This window comes from Gorilla gorilla, chromosome 4, assembly GCF_029281585.2.
Source record: "Gorilla gorilla gorilla isolate KB3781 chromosome 4, NHGRI_mGorGor1-v2.1_pri, whole genome shotgun sequence".
Taxonomy (NCBI): Eukaryota; Metazoa; Chordata; class Mammalia; order Primates; family Hominidae; genus Gorilla; species Gorilla gorilla.
Genome location: NC_073228.2, coordinates 146,829,223 through 146,851,045, shown reverse-complemented (window position 1 = coordinate 146,851,045; position 21,823 = coordinate 146,829,223). Strand labels below are relative to the sequence as shown.

At 41.0% G+C, this 21,823-nt stretch overlaps 1 protein-coding gene across 9 annotated transcripts in view; it reads right to left on the bottom strand.

Annotated features, from left to right (window-relative positions):
• The window catches only part of ARHGAP26 (Rho GTPase activating protein 26), a 458,221-nt gene that overhangs the window by 208,478 nt on the left and 227,920 nt on the right, over nucleotides 1–21,823 (bottom strand). For all 9 annotated transcript variants that reach the window (XM_063706839.1, XM_055389277.2, XM_063706842.1 and 6 more), the window contains exon 12: nucleotides 6,271–6,307. In XM_063706839.1, the coding sequence (XP_063562909.1) occupies nucleotides 6,271–6,307 (37 nt within the window). The remainder of the gene's footprint in view (nucleotides 1–6,270; nucleotides 6,308–21,823) is intronic.

The following is a 21,823-nucleotide window of genomic DNA, read 5'->3' as shown; positions in this document are numbered from 1 at the left end:
CTATTGTTCCCCTGTGGTCTGAACCTCCACAGCAGATCACATGAGCTTTAAAGGTAGAGACAGATGTGTGTTCTAGTTATGAGTGTCCTTACCTCTCGGTACTCATATATCTCAGTGCCACCTGCCCTTAAGAACTCCCAGAAGGCTGGGCGTGGTGGCTCATGCCTATAATCCCAGCACTTTGGGAGGCCAAGATGGAAGGATCACGTGAGGCCAGGAGTCCAAGAACTTCTAGAAGCATTCACTGAAGGAAGAGCTACAGGAAGCCTGGACTCCTGCAGTTTCATCCAGCACAAGATCCAGGTGGGAGTAACAGGAAAATGTTGAACAAGAGTGAGAAGTGGAGTGAACTACAAAATGCCATTCTGAAAAGCCAGATGGCCAGTGTTAAGCCAGGTCCTGACATGCATGAGAAGGCATGCCTGCAGCAACTTCAGCATATTCCTTTCAACATAACCCGATTAACCTATGGAATCTGAGTTAATACCCACATTGAGGAAAGTGGCACTATAAAGTCAAGATTAGGAGACTGAGCCCTCTCTGCCTCAATCTGTCAGACTTCAGCCTTCAAGCAGCTGGAGAAACAGTGGGAGGGCAGCATTCTTGTAAACAAGCTAATCTTTTTAGAGTTAAGTAGGCAGTGACATTTGTTATTTAAAACGTCAAACTTGGAAAAGACCAACTCACACTGTAAGAGCCTGCTCTTCTCTTACTCCCTTGCACTGGACTGGTGTGTTCTCTCTGACAAGTTCTCGGCTTTCTAACCTTCCCTCAGGTGGGACGGCAGGACAATAGCAGCCTGGGCTGAGAACAGGCCTCTCATCCTGCTTTCAACCTGTACTCATTACAAAGAAAAATGAACCAATTCTCATAGTCTTTGGGGAGTAAATTTTATAACTCCCTAAAGATATTCCCTACCTTGTACCCAAAGGTAGGGAATGGCAAAAAGACAAAAAGACATCGAGAGATAGAGCAAACGGGGCTGCAGGGGGTGAGATGGGAGAAACGGTTCTTGCCCAGGGAAGTCTTGTTCTTTGTAATAATGAAAGGGGCGAATCAATGACAAGTATCAGATAACTAGGTGACTGACACTGGCAGTGACCACTTCCTCAAAAAAAAAAGCTTAAGAAGAAACAATATCATACTTTCTTCTTCTTTATTACCAATACTCCCTTTTTCCCCTTCCCTTCTCTACTAGGTAAGAGTTTGACCAATTAGAGAATCTGGTGTCACTGATATAGATTCCTGACATTCTAGAAGCAAATCCAGGAAGGGTCCCCATGGGTAGCAGGGCTGGCAAAATAAAATATTGGTTTTTAAATTTAGTATTTAGGGATTAACTTGACCAGGAGCACACACGATCTCTAGGCAGAAAAATAAAATCCTAATAAAAAACACTGGTGGTCTGAATAAATGGAAAGACATTCAAAACCCTTGGAAGACATGACTTAATATTACAAAGGTGTCAACTTACTCCAAATAACCTGTATGATTCAATGCACTCGCAAAGAAAAATTTTATTTTAGGGGAAACTTCTTAAACTTATTATAGAATTTATACAGAAGGATAAAGACTCATAAATACCCAAGTCAAACCTCAAAAGGGAGAATAAATAGAGGAGACTTAAATAACTAGATATTAAGAGTTGCCTCAAAGTTATTATTAAAAACAGAGAGGTACTGGGACAAAAACAGCTACACAAAAAACCTGAATAAAGGGCTCAGAGACAGAACCAAAATATGCAAACCTAAAATGCAAGAACACCGGTACTACAAATCAATCGAGGGAAGAATGGATAGCTTAGTAGATGTTGATAGGAAAACTAACTCTTCCCAAGGATAAAAATAAGAATGGATCTTCATGGAACATCTCATACAGTGGTGGAAATCAGCTAGATTAGAAACTTAAATGTGAAAGACACACTCATAAAGCCAATAAAAGAAAACATAGGTACACATCTTTGTGACATGGGTCATAAAGGCCTTCTCCAAAACACAACTTGAAAATCATAAACCAGAAACCAAAAAGGAGATGATTTGAATACATAAAAAGGCTTTGATGGATTTATAGTCAAAGAAGGATACCACGTATTAACAGACAGATGACAAGATGAGAACATATTTAAACTGGCTAAATCTAACAAGGGATTAGTATCTAGAATCAGTAGGAACTTTTTACATATCAAAAAGAAAAGATGGTAACTGAAATAGAAAAATGGGCAAAGGACATGAATAGGCAATTAACAGAAGAGGAAACCCAGTAAACTAACAGGCCTATGAATAGATGCTCAAATTCATTAATTACCAGAGAAATGCAAATTAAAACAACAATGAACTATCATTTTACACCTATCAGACTGGCAAAAAATTAGAGAGCTGAATACTGGTGAGAGTTGGCAGGAATGGAGAAATTTGCATGTAGGGTTGGTGGGACTGTGGATCGACCACTCTGGAGAATAATACAAGAGAGTGCTTAAACTAAGTATATGCATAGCCTTTGGCCAGCAATGCTTTGGGTGGGTGTATCCCAGAGGAATTCTCACACAGGAAGACATGTACAAAGATGTCCATTGTGGTGGTGTGAGTGGTGATGAGGAGTTGGAGGCGTGAGAAGATGGAGTACATCTCTACAAAAACAGATAAAAAGTGCTGTGTACCACAAATTATGCAGTAATCAGAAGCCACAGCATAAAAGGACACAGAGGAATACGAATGGCTCCTGACACAATGATGAGGGCACAAAGTAAGAAATAAAACAAGACCCAGAACCATTTATTAACACACACCATTTATTAAGAACACAGGAAGATAAAAGACACACATTTTAGAAAAAAGAACTAAAAGGGAATGGATGAATAAATAAAATGAAACAAAAGGAAAGAATGAATGAATCAAGAAACCTGTGCTGATAATGTGCCATGAACAGGGGAGTGTGATGAATTCATCTCTCTAAACCTGAGATCCAAACAGAGCATAGAGAAGAGGAGAAGAAAAGGCTCTGCAAAGAAATGTACATATATTTATCAGCTGCCATCCTCTCCCTGGCAACTGGGTCATTTGGAAAATACCAGCAGCTGACAGACATTACTTATGGCCCTGTCTTATACTCCACAGGCACCGTATGCCCTGAGAGAAACTTCGAGATGAAAGCAAACGAATTCAGAAATTCCCTTTTGTTATCTGCTCCTTCAGAACATTCTGGCTCTGTGATAAAATGTTTGCATTGAAATTCCCACCAAAACATTTCCTAGAAAGGAAAATGCCGGACATTTGGAATTTGGACTCTAGACATTTGGAATCTGGTTAAGAAGAGCAGTGCCTCACTCTTAAATTCATATCAGATTGGCTTCATATCTTTAAAAGAGTTTAGATTGTGTCATAAACAGAAGGAGCGTTGCAGAACAATCAAGACCCAGAGCATTAGCGCCACCTGTGGTAGATGAGCCTTATGGGGGGTTTGCATTAAATTGTAAATTACTGCAATCAAGAGATACAGTAAAACAACCCCACCAAGGAGGGGAAGCTAAGAACCTGTACCATGTGGGAAAGGGTCCAAACTCAAAAAAGGGTGAGGAAGCACTAAACCAGACCATCACACTGGTTTGCCAGCTTAGAAATCAATCAATACCCTAAAAAAAACAATTCCTATTTAAATGACTCCTGAAAAGGTGACCAATTTTTTTTTTTTTTTTTTTGAGACGTAGTCTCAGTCTATTGCCCAGGATGGAGTGCAATGGCACGATCTTGGCTCACTGCAACCTCTGCCTCTCAGGTTCAAGTGATTCTCCTGCCTCAGCTTCCTGAGTAGCTGGGATTACAGGCGTGTGCCACCATGCCTGGCTAATTTTTGTATTTTTAGCAGAGACAGGGTTTCACCACATTGGCCAGGCTGGTGTCTCACTCCTGACCTTGTGATCTGCCCGCCTCGGCCTCCCAAAGTGCTGGGATTACAGGCGTGAGCCACCGTGCTGGCAAAAGTGACCAATTTTTTTAACCCATCTTTTTACCTCCTGTGTGCTAGATGAAAGGGTAATGACTGAAGAATCATTAGACACCCAAGGCAAGCAACTCTCTTTGCTCTCTGAATAATGAGGTGCAAAAAGCAAAATGTCACAACTGCTTATATTTTCCAAAATAAAACCGTTTGTCTTATTCTTTTCTTGAGGGAGGTCAAGTAATGCATGTTATTATGTATGTTGTTCTATAGCCTAATTTTTTTTAAATTTCAATCATTAACAAACTATCAACACAATTTCTGCAAACAGATCCAGCCCTCTCTGGTTCTTTGTAAAGGCTGTGTATTACTCCTTAATTTATTTAGCCAACTCCCTATTTGGTATTTAGATTGTCTCTCATTCTTTGCTATTATCACCAACGCCCCAACAAACTTATCTGTTATACAAACTATCTTTGCACTCGAATGATTTCTTTAGGATAAGCCATTGGGGAGTTAGAGGGTGGTCACTTTTTCAAGGATTCCAAAGCATATTCTCAAAATGCCTTAAGAAATGTCAGAACCAGTTGGGATGCCCACCACTAGAACCATGGTTGTCCTTCAAATCTATTGGGATTTATCCCAAGTAGAGAGAGATGTAGGTTCATAAGGTCACAAGTTAAAAGTAAACTTCTGGCTGGTGTAGGGGGAGGTCTCCATTCACATGCCTCTCCTCCCCCACCACTCTTGAGTCCTTTATTATGGAGGCAATGTGTCCCAGGCAGGGCCAGGTGTGAGTATCTGTTAGTGTAGCCTGCTTGGCATCCATCCCCTCTGGTCCTGATGGCTTCCCTGATTTCCCTCTGGGAAACTACTCTGTTCCCATTTTTTGCAGCAGTCTTGAAACTCTCAATCAAAATGTACAGTTTTTCCCTGGGTGGACCCAAATTAGACCAACTTGTTGCCTGGGAATCTCAATGTTCAGAAAGATGAGGCAAGGACTACAAACAGTTTAGAGCTTTATCGTATTATCCAGAAGACCCTTCCTCACCGGGTTCCTAGGTCTCCAGAACTCGTCTATTCTCAAGCCCAGCTTTTCAGCTCCTCTGACCTTACTACCAGCTACCATACAGCCTTACATATTCCTTCATTATTGTTACTGTTGTTTTTGCCTCAGTTAGTCAGAGTTGACTTCAAGTGTTCTAAAACAATCTTACCTAATTAGGGGTGGGGTAGGGTGGAATTACTTCTTTGTTTCCTTGCATATTTACTTGAAATTTTTCCCTTGCTCATTTTATTTTTTTTGGAGGTGGAGGGGAACATTTTTTTTTCATCTCGTAAAGGCCTCTCAACCTACCCACAGCAGGCATTCCAAATTACTTAATATTTCATACAAAACTCCTGGGTAAAAAATTATATTTTAAAGAGAACAAAAGGGGGGGAAAATCTCTGTCCTATAATGGCTTTCACAAAAAAACAACTTCATCCTTTGGTCCACATGGAGAGGCACTGTTCTACTGATTTTCCTAACACAACTGGAATTCACAGTAGGGCAACCTTTAAATTTTTTCTCAAGTGGATTTTACAAAGCAAGGTGACAGGATTTCCTTTGTACTCTTGCAGCAACCTGGAAGGATTTTGTTTTTTCTCCTATACACCAAGGAGATAATCAGCCCAAACATTCTACCAGTTGCAGGTTCATTTTAATCCCATTGCCTTTACAAGGTTACAGGTACCCTTGGAAATCATGATTAACCAGAGTGCTTACAGGCAGCAGCAGGGCAAATGCACTACAGTCTACAGAGGCTGCCCAGGGACACTTCCATCAGAGAGGAATATTACCATAGAATTCATCTCCATTCTTTCCTCCCACAAGAGACCACAAAGAAACAGTTACTAAGAAATCACCTAACATAGTTATTGCCTCTCCAGTCCTTTGAGCGAGACCGTGCTGGAGGCAACAGCAACTTTGGCTTTCCCACAGGATAAGGCTCTCCGGGAGTTGAGTATTGTTGTATTAAGTAACTTTTAAGTGGTGACGAGCTACAGTCTTAAGACCTACGATTAAAGGAGATAATGTACACGAGAATGCTTTGTAAAGTGTGACCCATTATTTCAATGCAAGGTGTCACTACAGCCTTGCCAGCCAGGCTCACTTACCGTCCCTCTGGAGTCACTGGCGGAAAGTTGGGGTGGAGGCATGTCCCACTGCACTCGGGAACTGGAGCCAACCCAACACGCCCACAGCACCGCCTGGTGGTTCACACCTGGAGTAGCAACTTCTCAAAGCCCACTCCCAACCCTGGCTGTAGAAGGTTACCCAAGCATCGTACTTACTCCCTTCACTCTGGCTGTCTTTGTTCGAGTTGTAGACCTGGAAAATAAAAATAAAAATTCACTTATGTGCATTTTATACCACCCTATAGGTTCACTGTAGAAAACCATTATCTTCCTCATTTTCCCTAGTTTGCACCATGAAGTGGAAGGTAATTTCTGGCTCCCAAACATGAACCCATTCAATAATTATCTACTTCTCAGTATTTACTTTAGCTGTTCTTAAGTGTGTGTGCATCAGAATCATCTGTGCAACTTAATTGTGTAAAAAAAAAATTCCCTCTTTTTAAGAAAGCAAGTAAATGTATATGCATACATAAATAGAAAAGAGAAAAAAATTAAAATTAGTTACAAATCATTAAGCATGAACTGCGCACCAGGCAATGTGCTAAGCATTTCACATGAATGATCTGAAATCATCAACATGACAATTCTGTTGGGCAGGAGCTGTTATTATCACTGTTTCACAGATGGAGAATATGAAGCCTAGAGGGGTTAACTAATGTCTCACAGCTAGTTAGTGGCAAAGTCAGGACCTTTACATCAAAAACTGTTGACTGTTAATACTGGGGAGTGGGAACTGTTACTTTTTACTCTACATACTTCTAGAAATTTGAATATTATAAGGAGAATATATATTTTCCATAGAAACCCCTTAAATAATGTAAATCATAAAAAGGGAAAGTACCCCAATAAAGAAAAAGAAAATGCCCAACATAAAAGAGACAATGACATATTGCAAGGGTCAGCAAGTTTTTCCTGCAACGGATCAGACATTAACATTTTATGCTTTGTGGGCCAAGAGGCAAAATCAATGACATTATGTAGGTACTTCTACAACAAGATAGAAAGCAAATTTTCATACATTTTTTGACAAAATTTAAAATCTAATAATATTTGAGTATGATTTTCTGAAATGCAAGCCTACTAATCAGAAGAATAAGTTTTTTTTTAAGAGAGGTTGATATTTAGCTTAATTGGTGCTCAAAGTTAGTATTCCTTATAAAGTCAATTATAGATATTTGTTTGTAAATATGATGCTTGGCTTATGGGCTCTACAAAACAAGGTGGTGGGCTGGATTCAGTCTGCGGATCACAGTTTGCCCATCTCTGACATGCTGTCATAATTAAACAAGATGAAACCTCTACTTTAGAAAAGAAAAAAATTGGCCGGGCACGGTGGCTCACGCCTGGAATCCCAGCACTTTGGGAGGCCCAGGCGGGTGGATCATGAGGTCAGGAGATTGAGACCATCCTGGCTAACATGGTGAAACTCCGTCTCTACTAAAAAACACAAAAAATTAGCCAGGCATGGTGGCGGGCGCCTGTAGTCCCAGCTACTTGGGAGGCTGAGGCAGAATGGCATGAACCCAGGAGGTCGAGCTTGCAGTGAGCCGAGATCATGCCACTGCACTTCAGCCTGGGCAACAGAGCAAGACTCCGTCTTAAATAAATAAATGAAAAAAAATCATAGAACCCAAGCCCTTCTTTGATCATTAAGGTTCTGTAGGTATAGAAAGGCATAAGGTGAACCTGATCATAATATATATATATATGTATGTATATATATAAATATATCCCTCCAGTGACTCTAATGGCTACTCTCAGTTGAGAACCACTTATTTAACCCCTAAAGAAACCAAGGCAACTACCTCTGAAAAGAACCATTAAATCCAGAAAGGGATTTTTCACTTAAGAAATAATGACGGAGAATGGCTGGTCAAGAGGTCCCACTTGGCCCTTCAGCTGCTTTGTGTCATTGGGTCTTTTAGCCTCTCTGGGCACCTATTGCCTCATCCATAAACTGAAGGAGTCGCCCAAGAAGGTCTTTGAATTATCAAGCTCTAAATATAACAAATCATCCCATTTTATTATTAATTTTCTAAAGAAAACTAAAGCTACCAGACCACTTATTAAAGGTCAGAAAGATGAGGATAAAGAGAACAGGTTTCTGTACTTAAGGAGGATTGTCTAATGAATGAAAAGGCATCAATGCATATACCTAAAAGTTCTAAAGATAAGGAGTCAAAAGATTTTGATCCTGGCCTGGGCTTCTCCATTAGTAACTTCATCTTGCTGAACTTTAATTTCTTCATCTATAAAATGTGGGCGATGATAGGTTTTTCTGACTAACTCAGCCAGAGCTGCTGTGAACATCAAATGAGACTGTGCCAAAGAAATATACTGAAACAGCACAACACAATGCAAGTGCTTTGGACTCTACTACTGAGAAAAGAAATGCTTAACATTCATGGAATTTGAGGGGAGGGCAAAAGTCACCACCAAGTCTAGGTGGAGGCTGACATAGAGGTTGTGTAATTTCTACTTAAAAGAGGAAACACAGTGGCCCACTCTCCCTCAGCAGCATCTTTATCATCTATATAAATGAACTTGAGCTAGATCATGGTTTCCAAATTGAGCCCCACAGCACCTGCACAAACAAAGGGGATGGAGAGAAGCTAAGACCAAATGACCCCTCCCTTGGCTTTTATCCATTTTACTCATGTGGCTATTGAAGAAGGGCATAGCGGCTTTGAAAAGTTTGAAGACCTCCTAAATAGTAATTTCCCATGTTGCTTGCAATTCGTTTACTTATCCATGCATTTAACAAATATTTACTGTGTGCTTATAATGGTCAGGCAATGTTCCAGGTGCTGGGGATACAGATGAACTAGACATCTGTAATCTCTGCTCTCATAAAACTTTCCAATTACTGAAGAAAACAGAAATAAACAGATGCACATTTATGATTACTTCAAATATTGATAAGCACATTGGAGAAAGTAAAAAAAAAAAAAAATGCGGGGGTTTATTGTGGACTTTAGGCGAGGAAATGCTTCTCGGAAGAGATGATGTTTGCGCCAGGCCTGAATGATGAGGGGTACCTCCTTGGGAAGACGTGGGGGCTAGTGCCAAAAGAAAGTACAGGTCCTTGGAAGGTGAAAAGTCATTGCATTTGAAGGAAGAAGGCCAGTGTGGTTAGCAATCAGTGCAATGCAGAGAGGGGTAGGAGATAAGGATAGGGCAGAGGGGCAGCAATCCGATCCTGCAGAGCCTTGTGACCTGTGAGTGAAATGGGTCACAGTGTAATAGCTAGGACCAGCAATCCATGGTGACCGGCACTCACTAACCTTGCAAAGTTGGGCAAGGGAAGTGCAGAAGAGAAGACCACACTTTGGCAAGTATTTTTTTTCAGCCATCCTTGATCCCTGCATTTCTCCTAGTAAATTCAAACATTCTATCCAAGGGAAACTTGCTTCTATTTATAGCTGGCAAAATCCAGAAGGAATAGTAAAATGCAGGACTTTCAGCCCTCCTTCATTAGGAGATGAATTTGTGCCAAATTACTCTCTTTCAAGGTTTCCTGGGTCTCGGGAGACCCCTTCCTGGAACACCCAAGCATTCCCTGAATTGGAGAAGGATAATCAATGAGCCAAAGGCACCAGAAACATGTACTCACCTGCTCCTCTGAGGCCAGGCTGTTAATCTCTGTCTGGTTTGGGTTAATGAGCCAAAGAGAATGAGTTTTGAAATGAAGCTAACAAATCCTGCTTACCAGGACTTTGTGACTACAGGGCCCAACAAAGAAGGCCCAGGGTGGGGAAGCAACCAGATGGTGGCTCAGTCACAGCACTAAGCAGGAATGGTTTTGTTTACCTAGCACTTACCAAGCACCACACATGGCAACATCTAATCCTTGCAACCACCATATGGATGAGGTCTAGTATTATTCACATTTTAGAGATATGGAACCTGAGACCCAGAGTGGTTACACAGTTTGTCTAAGGACACAGAGCTGGTCAGTGGTGTACTATTCTATCTTGCCTCTAAAAGGATGTTCCAATACCCTTTTACCTTTCTAGGCAGTGGCAAATGTATATCACTACCAAGTCACTCCAGTGGTTGGTATTATGGTTCATAAATACCTTCTATACTGACAGAAGCAAAGAGCATGCAATTCACCCTTTAGAAATGGTCAGTCTGCTCTGGGCTATCCTTGTTCTACAGATCTCACAGTTGCCCACTAGCATCAGACTGAGGTTCAGAGGCAAGAGCAATGTCCTGAAAGATCACTTTGACCATAGCTTTGTCTTATGATTAGCAATCTCAAATTTATATGCTTTCAGGTAAGCCTCTTGAGAGCATCTACCTTAATACAATAGAACTCAACTCTCCAGGAGCAACCCAAGCGGACAAGGGGCACTAAATGCCTGATTTGTGGCTCCTCAGAAGACTGAAACAGTTAATGCACCTTCAACAACCCAACTGAAGCTAAGCTCTATCTGAGTACTCTAAAACCTGGGAACATTATCTCCTTTGGGTTTCTATACTTTGATGTAGGTATAGTCTAGTTTCTACTGACCATTGTATATGAAGATTTGTTAAAGATCCATGCCAACAAGTATCTATTTTCAAGTATATGCTTCTGAAGAAGAGAAATTACATGTGTTTATCTTATCACGGTCCATCTAAGAATCATTAAAGAATAATTATGACAGATAGAAATTAATAATGATGATGATGACAAAACCCCTGCCATGTGCCAGACATCATGCCAAGCATTCTGTGTGCATTCTCTTATTCGCTTCTCATACCAGCCTAATTATTCCTTTCACAGAGATGAGAAAACTGAGGCATTAGAGAAGTTAGGTCACATGGCCAAGGTCAGACAGCTGGAAATGGGCAGAGGCCAGACAGGAACTCCCACGGTCTGTCTCCAGAGCCCAAGCACTTAACCACTAACCACATGATCAATAAGTCATTGTGATGATGATGATGACAATGACGACGATGATGATGCTGACGATGATAAAGGTGAGATGTTGTGGGCAGCTGGGCAGGTGAATCACCAGAAGGAAGAACTTGCCCTGAGTCAGAAAGAAAATGAAACTGGGAACAGCCTTCTGATTCTAGCCTGGAGTATTTACCACCAACCCATGCAACCAGCTGGCATCTAGTATAGAAGTAACACTTCATATTCTCTCTGAACCACAGGGTTCGATCCTGACGATAAACACCAGGGGCGGAGAGTAGCTCTTTTGATACAAAATCACAGGGCACTGCAATTCTGAGTCCTTACCCAGAAGCTGCAATGAAAGTACAATTTAATAAATCAAAGGAGGGCGAGGAAAGCCTTCATATGCTTCCTCTGCACCAAGATGTGATTTTGCAATAAATTCTGTTCACTGCTGAGCCAGTTCAGTTTACATGTCCCTACAGAATTAACAGAGCATACACAGAGTCATCTGGATTCCCAGAATTTTTCTATGAGTACCTTTATTACCATTATCCAAGCCATACTGAGAAAACAGAGAGGCTTGTTTTTCAAATGTAGATATTAAAGACATAAGTAAAGCAAAAATTTGACAAAACAATCTAACTTTTCCCTTTTGCACACAGCTGCGTTAGAGCTTAGCCATACCACACTTTGGATCAAAATCTGGACAAAATAAAGATGCTGGGGAAATAGGTTCATAAGGAAATTTGTTTAAAACTGATGCTCCTCTCTAAACTGCACCATCTTTACCCAAATGCACATCCAAACTCTATGATCCCCTGAGGTTTTCTCCAAGTCTCCTCCCACCTGGTTGTTCCCCTGATGTACCAATGTGGAGACACACTGAATAAGGCAATGTGTCAACATCTGAAAACAACAGGCTGGTTCTACACCATCGAATATCATCTCATCTCCCCTGCGTGACAAAATGGGTCCACCATCACTAGAGTCAAAAGAGCTTGCTCTTTTGAATTGTTTCTGTCAGTGGCAACAGATTCGTAGTAATCTACTGCTTAGGTTCAAAGTCCAACTTTACTGTTTATTGGCTAACATGCACATCAGTTATCATCCCTAGACCTCAGTCTTGCCATCTGAAAAAGGGGGATACTAACACTCTCCACCACTTAGGATTGTTGTAATAATTAAATGGAATCATAGATATACAATATTCAACACAGCACTGAATGTAAATTCTATGGCCTATTGAACATTCTATAAGGATTAACTTTCATCTTCATCACTGTCATTTTCCTCCTTCCTTCTCTTCCCACTTTGTGTTTAAAAAAACAAAACAAAAAGCCTCTTCTGGTGATGGACATGTATCCCCTATGGGATAAATGGCTAAGGATGGGAAATGTCATTTGAGGGACCCTGTGGCATTGGTCTTGTTGGCAATGTAATATAACCAACTGAAACTAATTAAGAGATGAAGGGAAAGGAAAGGAGACAATCTAAGGTCAACGTTTAAATCAATGGTTCTTAATCTTTTTTAAAACAGCAATCAAACATAAAAATAGCCACCTGCCACCAACCACTTTTTCACTATCAATTATGTGCCAAGCACCATACTAAGCGTTTAAACGAATGATTTTATTTCATCCTCAAGCCTATGGGGTACTACACCTGCCTCTATTTCATAGCATCATATGGGTTAATTAACTTTCCAAAGGTTACATACTAGCAAATTACAGAGCCAGGATTCGATTTAGGCAGAGCACAGTAGAGTCTGTACTCAACCACAACTTCATACAACTTCTCCACCCAGTCCTGCTTTCCAGAGGAAAAATAGCCTGCCAATTAACAAAGAACTCAAAAGAGGCTAAGCAGTAATTAAAATGGCAACAATGCAACCATTATGTAATAACAAAATTTCCACCCAATTTAAGCATAACAGGAATTCTACAAACTTCCAATTAATACAAGTGTGGCAGTAATTAAAAACCACAACCAGCTTGAGACATTTTAAGATGCCCAAAAAACAACCCTCCTAAAACCTATCAGCACATACAGAGAGAACTGGCCAGGGTTGCCAAAGACTCTGTGGCAGATTTCTCAGTTGAGCACATTAGAATGCTCGGCAAACACTAATACAGGCTAAATTTAGGAACTTTTTTTTTTTTTTTTTGGAGACAGAGTCTTGCTGTCAACCAGGCTGGAGTGCAGTGGTGCGATCTCGGCTCACTGCAACTTCTGCCTCCTGGGTTCAAGCAATTCTCCTGTCTCCTGAGCAGCTGGGACTACAGGCCACACCTGGCTAATTTTTTGTATTTTAGTAGAGATGGGGTTTCACCGAACTCCTGAGCTCAGGCAATCCACCCGCCTCGGCCTCCCAAAGTGCTAGGATTACAGGCATGAGCCACTGTGCCCAGGCTTAGGAACTTTTAATAACACCCCTGAGAAATTACAAGTAAGACACCCTTAGTCTGTGGAATGCCACCCATGAATGGACATGATTTTTCTAGATCAGGACTTCTCTTTTCACCCATGGGCCACAGGCCACACTTGGAAAAGCTTTTGGGAAGGAATTGTTTGAATCTGAAGCATGAGTAGCCTGGAGTAAACAAGGATGTGTCTCAACTCAAGGGGTCAGAGCCAGGGAGCCAGCTATTGGTTCTTCCTCCTCCTCCCATCAGAAATGTGACTCTCATCACCATGGTCTGAGTGGTGAAATGTGCTCAGTGGAGCAAAAATAAGATGGCTGTTACTACTTTTCTGTTTCTCAGCTGACAATACTCTGCCAGGCTTTCCCTTTCCACTGCTACCACTGTTGCACTTGCTGTCTTAGGGAGGCTCCCTCAAATGTGAAACCAATAAAAATATAGTTGATGGCACTTCCCAAAGACCGATTCCTGAACCAATGTCAAGACCTTGCTCTTACCCTGTAGAATTATACATAAAGGGGGTTCAGTAACTGGCACATAGCCAGCCACTCAGAAAGTACTGATTGGATAAATAGAGAGCATAAGAGAGAAACTGCAATTAAAAAAAAAAAAAAAAAACAGAAAAAACACTAAAGGTGGAGTTGGTGAGGACAATGCATTGGCCAGACAGAAAAGGAAAGCTAGATAGATGTGTGCTCAGGTGTCCAGGTGACCGCTTTGTTCTCCCCAACACCTGGCAAATTCTCTATGAATCTTTCTTACAAGGGAGTGGAAACAGACAATTCAGGCCTTCCTAGGAGAAAATAGGATACAGATTTATCTTATTTGGCTTAACTCAAGGCTATCAAAATCCCTCACATAGCCATTTATTTTCTATGTTCCACCCCTGTGTGTTAGCTCTACATCCACCAGGTGACAACGAATGCTTCTAACAGTTTTGGAGCCTATGGTACCACTGGGGAGTTCAGAAATAAGGGCTAAGAAAGGGGTTCTGTACCTGTTGGTGCCGAGTCCCTTCCCCTACACAATCAGAGGCATCTCAAGACTAGGCAGTCTCTTAGAAAATGGCCCAATAAAAAGTGACCAAATGGCTGTGCTCCTACAGCCATCCAAAAGACAGAGTCTTTTAACAGCCCCGGAAGCCTTCTTGCTGGTGAATAAAAATTGCTGCTTGCTGTTCAAAACATGATTACAACAATGATGATGAATAGAAAAATAAACTTTCTTTTCCATTAGTTCAAGCATTGCCTGTTGCTTTGTACCTTGTGGATATAAGCAACTTACCTCTTAGTATTATTCCTCAGTAACATTGGGGGAAAAAAGTGCTCTGGACACCCGCGAATACTACTGTTCAACATCCATGCCCCCCTTTTTCCAGGGATACCACCCTCATTTTCCTTGGGGAGCCACCTCCCTGCCAAGGCAAGTTCATATGGTTTGGATGGGGCTGATCCCAACTCCATCTTCAGGTTTGTTGCATGTGATCCAGACTATGCATCCTACTGCACATATGATTGGCCCAAGCCAAACTCAGCCGATGACACTCACTCATTTTTTATTACAACTATTGGAAATGAGGCCTTGTGTTGCTAGGAAAACAGGATGCATACCTGAAGCTTTTGAGGCCAACTTCGGCTACCACACAGGCAAAGCCTTGAGCAGAAAAGGTCAAACAAAGAAATGCAGAGCCATGAATGAAGGGACATGGGATTCTGATGGTATCATTTGAGCCCTTTTATCTTAACATATCAGAAGCTCATCCCTCCTCTTTCTATAGTATATCAATAACATCCTTTTTATTTTTTAGTTGTGTTCCTGTTGCTCGCAGACAAGAGTTGTGGTAATTTTTTTTTAAAGTGCATGACAGAAAAGCCTACTTGTGCTTTATAGGGAACTCTAGAGTGAAGGAGAAAAATGTGCAACAAAGTTGAATGAGAAACTGTGCTGTCATCCTTGAATTTCCCATTCCTTCTACCTCACATATCCAATCAGTTCCTAGTTGTATCACTTCTATTACTTTCATATGTCTTGAACCTATTCCTCATCCCCACTTCTTTTTCTATTGCCCAAGGTCAGATTGTCTTTGCCTTCTCACCTGGACCTTGACATTGGCTATATCCTGGTTCTTGTTGGCTCCACCCTCTGGCTCTGCTCACTTGCTCTGCAAGATGTGTTTCCCTAAACCACAGTGTTGGTTGGAGAAGAGAAGGCTTCAAAACATCACAATACCAGTCTTCAGATTCTCAAAGGGCAGTGATGTGACGAAGGGGAAATCTTATTGTGCTGAACAGAGATGAAGGTCAGGGTGGAGTCCCCAGGAAGGCAGATTTCAGCTGAATATAAATAACTGACAGGAGCTCTTCATGGTCCACTAAAGCAGGAGGCTGACCCAGCATCCTCTTACACACAGACCTAAGCCCCCTTCTGTCTAGAAGGCATCCCGGGCATTCCTGGGCTGATTAATTTCGTTGCATTTGGGGTTTAATCATTGTTAGCCTAACCCTTTCACTGGTATAGGCCCTGGACAGATTCCAAAACAGGGAGAAATGGATTTGGATGAAGTTGAGTCAAGTGGTGGATGGAGCATGCTGTGGGCTTTGGAAACTTGGCATTAAGGTCTGTGTTAAAGCAAACTAAATATGGCCTGAGAAGGACTCCATGCTCCTATATTTGAGTCCTTGTGGACTAACTGTAACCTAACTTAATAGGTAGACAAGGTTGAAAACCTAACTTAGGAAAATTTACCTATAACAACAGCTGAGTCTTGGCCAATCCCAGCAGCCATACCTCAACCACTTATACACTGATGAGTGTTCAAACTATGTTCAAATAAGGCAAACACCAAGCAGTAACCAATCCAGTTGTTTCTGTACCTTACTTCTGATTTCCATACGTCACTTTCCTTTTTTTTTTTTTTTTTTTGTCTATAAATTTGTTCTGACCACGAGGCATCCCTGGAGTCTCTCTGAATCTGTGGTGATTCTGGGGGCTGCCCAATTCGCAAATTGTTCATAGCTCAATTAAACTCCTTTAAATTTAATCTGGATGAAGCTTTTATTTTGTCACCTGGTTCTACCACTTTTGAACTATGTGCCCTTAGATAATCATTTAACATTTCTGAGTCTGCTTTCGCATTGCAAAGTAGAGCTAAGTAATAATACTTATGAGAGTATTAACAGAATTTAAAATAGTTATCACAGGGGCTGGAGGTGCTCAAAAACGTTATTTCCCTTTTCCTTACTCCACAAATATTTCCTAACTTACTTGATGGCTGCAGACAACCTTAATCTCTCGTTTCTTTGATCTCTTACTGCTCCTACAGTCTATATTCTACAGAATTTAATACTTCCAAATATAATTTTTCATTCTTATCATTTCCAATCTCCAATCAAGGTCAATTTTACATTTCTATGGGGCAGGGTTTAGGGGAAGTGATCTATGTGGCATCTAAGTGTTTGCATATATTCAGTGTCCAAGAAATTATTCCTCATTAAAGGACAAGGGGCTTAAGGATGTGCATTCCTTCGTCTGGGTCTTTCTCTGCAGGTCAGAGGCAGGTCATAATGACCTTGATGAGCAAATTATCCTTAGGGCAATGCTTTCACATTTGGAGTGTCACTGGCACTTACCGCAGTTCTCTGCGAGAAATTTCAAATTAAGCTGATATAGTTTCAAGAGAAAAGGTGAAACAGCTCCTCCTGGAGCATGTAGGTGGTAGGTCACACCCCAATAACCAGTGAAGGAGTAGGTCATTTATTTTAACTTGTTTTTGGTTCTGGTGAATTAGGCACAGGCTAACTGTTCTGGAGTTATTAACACTGATTGTTGTGGGTGCTTCTCCTCCGCTACCCTGTGACTTTGATTTGTGTGTTACATAAACACTGTTGCCATAGTTATAATTCAGGAAGCTTTGTTGTTTGACCTTAAGAAAAATTCAACCTCAAATCAGGATAACACTGACTCTCTAGACCACAATAGACCATCAGAGGGTAGGATCTGCCAAATTTCTTCAAGCTTCTAGAAGGAACTACTGTATTTTGGGTAACAAGCAAGCAACAAGAGGAGGAAACGCTGCAATGTTATGCAATTTCCTTGCATTTCATATTCAGCAATCCTGAAAACCTTTATAAGCAACTTCCCTAGCTTTCAACCGAAGATTGGAGTCACAGCCAACATAAACAAAAACTGGATGCAAAAGAGGAAGAAAGAAATCTAAGTAATGTACAAGTCAGAAAAGTGTTTCAGGAAATTTTTAAAGGCAGCAGAAAGGGCACAAGCTCATTTGCTATCAAGTGCATGACAGTTAAGTAGACGGCGTGCAAGCTGACATGTATGTAGGATGTGGCCAGGTCACAGTGTGAGGAGTCTTACGGCTCTAGCACTTCCTGGCTTCAGGCTGATGCAACATTAAAAAGTGGATGTGAGCCCACTCATCTGTCAGCATGCCGTTTTCATGGTGAGAGGAGACCACCTCCCATCCTCCCAAAAGAAACTGAAATACTAAACAGAGAATGTCTTTATGTGCTCCACTCCCCAACCCCCAACCCCCAACCCCCAACCCAGTGTTTTTGGAAATAGTTATACAGCTCTGCTAGCAGAAGAGAGAATCTTGCTCTTTTGTGCTTTAGAAAACTGCATATGAGAAATTCCTCGGGATGGTATGCAGGACACCAAAGTAGGAGCTCATAAGGCTCTTCTGCTGCCCAAGTGGGGCCCAGCCCAGGAGAAACAACGGGCAGAGAGTGAGTCACAGCACTATGCTGCTCCTTTCAACCTCCAGTCCCTCCTTCCAGGAGGTTCCGGGCAGTGGCATGCATAGCTGTCTTCATTGCAACTTGAGGCTGATGCAGTCAGACAAACTCAAAGCACGTTCATGATCGCCCTCATCCCCACAATGCCCCTTGGAGAGGCAGAAGGTGAATGTTACGTTATCCAACACAGACACAGGGAAAGGTGACTTCTTCCCTTGCCACAGACAGCTGTCAGTTCAGAGGACTAAATTTCTAGATCTATGACTCCAAGCTGAGTTTCCTACCCCAAATCCAAAAATAATCTTGATGCCAACTCGTATGCATGCAACAAGAGATTCTGAGAATATTCACTCTTTTATTCTGTTGCTTTGAGCTGGCAGTAGAGGGTATCCCCAGCACTGTGATCACATGGAGAATCTCAGTATTCTCCCACAACTCCCAAGGAGCAGAATGAGGTTTCTAAAATGGAACTGTAGATTCTAGAATTCTGCACTCTGTGTGGGTCCCCCACCTCCATCACAGGCAGAATCCACTCCACTTCCGACTCCAGGAATAGTGTGACTTAGGCCAGCCAGAACAGCACATTTACTCCCAATCCACATACGCTTATAAAAATTCTCAAACATACAGAAAAGATGAAAGAAGAGACAGTAAACATGCATATACCCATCACCTCCATTCTACAGTTGTTCATATTTTGCTATATTTGCCTTATCACATATCTAGCCATCTTTCTATCATCCATCAGTCCATCTTGTTTTTTAATAAATTTTAAGAGGAGTTGCAGATATCAGCACTTTTAAACATTTCAGAACACATATCATCTAAAGTTCAATATTTGTCCATTTTTAAATGTAAAATGTACATACAATAAAATACATAATTCTTAAGCATGCCAATCATGAATTGTGACAATTTCTTATATCCAGGTAAGCTAAACCTCTATCAAGATAGAAACATCACCTCAGATAGTTCCCTCAGACCTCCTTCCATCTTACTCCCACCCCTCACACACCCCATGCACTGGCACCCACTGTTCTGTTCTGTTTTGCACCCCCAATTAGTTTTGCTTATTCTAGATCACTATACAAACAGACTTACATCATATATACTCTTTTATAGCTACTCTGTTTCACTCAGCATAAATTTTTTTTTTTTAAGTTCTGGGATACATGTGCAGAACGTGCAGGTTTGTTACATAGGTATACATGTGCCATGTTAGTTTGCTGCACCTATCCACCCGTCATCTAGATTTTAAGCCCTGCATGCATTAGGTATTTGTCCTAATGCTCTCCCTCCCCTTGCCTCCCATCCCCCAACAGGCCCTGGTGTGTGATGTTCCCCTCCCTGTGTCCATGTGTTCTCATTGTTCAACTCCCACTTATGAGTGAGAACATGTAGTATTTGGTTTTTTGTTCCTATGTTAGTCTGCTGAGAATGATGGCTTCCAGCTTTATCCATGTCCCTGCAAAGGACATGACCTCATTCTTTTTTATGGCTGCATAGTATTCCATGGTGTATATGTGCCCCCATTTTCTTTATCCAGCCTATCATTGATGGGCATTTGAATTGGTTCCAAGTCTTTGCTATTGTAAATAGTGCTGCAATAAACATACGTGTACATGTGTCTATATAGAATGATTTATATGATTTATAATCCTTTCGGTATATACCCAGTAATGGGATTGCACTCAGCATAAAATTTTTAATATTCATCCATGTTGTGGTGTGAACCAATACCTTTAGTCCTTTTTACTTCTGAGTTGAAATTTAATGTTTGAATATACCATAGTTTTATCGATTCCTCTGTTGATGGACACCTAGGTGGTTCCCTGTCTGTAGCTATCATAAAGCTGGTCCAAAGGTTTTTGTACAAATCTTTTTGAAGACATGTGTTTTCACTTCTCTTAGGTAAATACCTAGGAGTGGAACTGCTGGATTCTACAGTAGAGTTTTTTGTTATTAAACAGAAAACTTCCAAGCCTTTGTTGACAGTACTTGTGCCATTTTACTTACACACCCACCAATAATGTATGAGAGTTTGGGTTGCTTCACATCCTCACCAGCACTTGCCAGTCTTTTCATTGTGTTGTCAATCTTTTACTTTTAGCTGTTCTACTGGGTATGTGTAGTAGTATCTTATTATAGTCTCAAACTGCATTTTTCTGATGATCCATGATGTATACCTTTTCATGTATGTATTGGGCCATCTTTTGTCCGGCGTTTCTTCAAGTCTTTTTTCTGTCTGTTAGTTAGGTTCTTCTTTTTATTACTGAGTTTTATGGGTTCTCTATACATTCTGGATATGTCCTTTGTCAGATATATGGTTTGCGAATATGTCCTCTTATTCTATAGCTTGCCAGTTGATTTCTTAATGGTGTCTTTTGATAAGCACTAGTTTTTAATTTAAATCAAGTCAATTTTTTTTCATTTTTTTGTAGGGCTATCACTTTCTATGTCCTATTACATAACTTTTGCCAATCCCAGATTGCATAGATTTTGTCCTATGTTTTCTTCTGGAGGCTTTATAGTTTTAGATTTTATGTTTATAACCTACCTTGATATTTTTTAACCCCTACAGCAGCCAGAAAGAAAAATTCACCTTGAATTAATCCCCCTAGTTAGCCAAGTTTATAAACATTATTTAGAGGTGCTTCTGAGTCATAACCTAGATTTGAAACTCACTGGTTTTAAATACAAATTTAGGAAAAAGTAGCCTTAACCCGCCTCACTCTCCTTCTCCTTCTCCTTCCCCAAAACAGTTCTCATGTTATAGAATTGATTCATATATCCTTTGGGAACCCTCACTATATTAATAAAACTGAGATCTGCCTCCTACCCCCTCAGCTAAAAGGACAAGCAGGTAAGTGTGCTGAGCATTGTAAAGATCTATATGCTCGAGGCTAATTTTCAGGGGACTCACCTGACTACATGGCCATCTATAAGCTATGATTTGAATGGGCAGGGAGCCCTGGGAGCTAACAAGTATAGTGGCCCTAATCAGTCACTGCCTTACTGTGGGACCCTGATCAAACCTCTTCATCTCTCTGTATCTTAATTTCCTAAGGCATCAAAAGGGGGGCCTGAAACAAACCAGCTTTGAAATTCCATACTCTTAGTACCTATAATTTTTAATATTTCACCATCATGAATGAACCCCTGTAGGTCCTGAAGGGCTCTCTATGCACTTTAATAATTTCATATATACATTAGGATGGTAACATCTCAAATCTTACCAGCAAACAGCAAAATTGGGATCTGCTGACAGTTGACTAGGAATAAGGTCCTGCAAATGTTGGAGGGAGTAGGAACTGGAAAGGAAAGGGACAGCAGGTTGGAAAGCTGCTGATCAGACTAGCTCACCGTCTCGTATTGCACAGGCCATATTCTGCCTTCTTGTTTCAGTTCTCATACTGTAAACAAATGTTCTTTTCCTTTTTCTTTTTTTTTTTGTTCTTTTTTTAGGGGGTGGGGAGGCAGGGTCTTGCTCTGTCACCCAGGCTGTAGGGCAGTGGCTCGATTACAGCTCACTGAACAATGTGGTTTAAAGTTGACCTGGATGAAACAGGTTGTTAGTATGTTCACATCAAAAGCTCACAGTGCCTAGCCAAGCCTCTCTTGCTTCTTCTTTAGAGAGAACAAAAGCA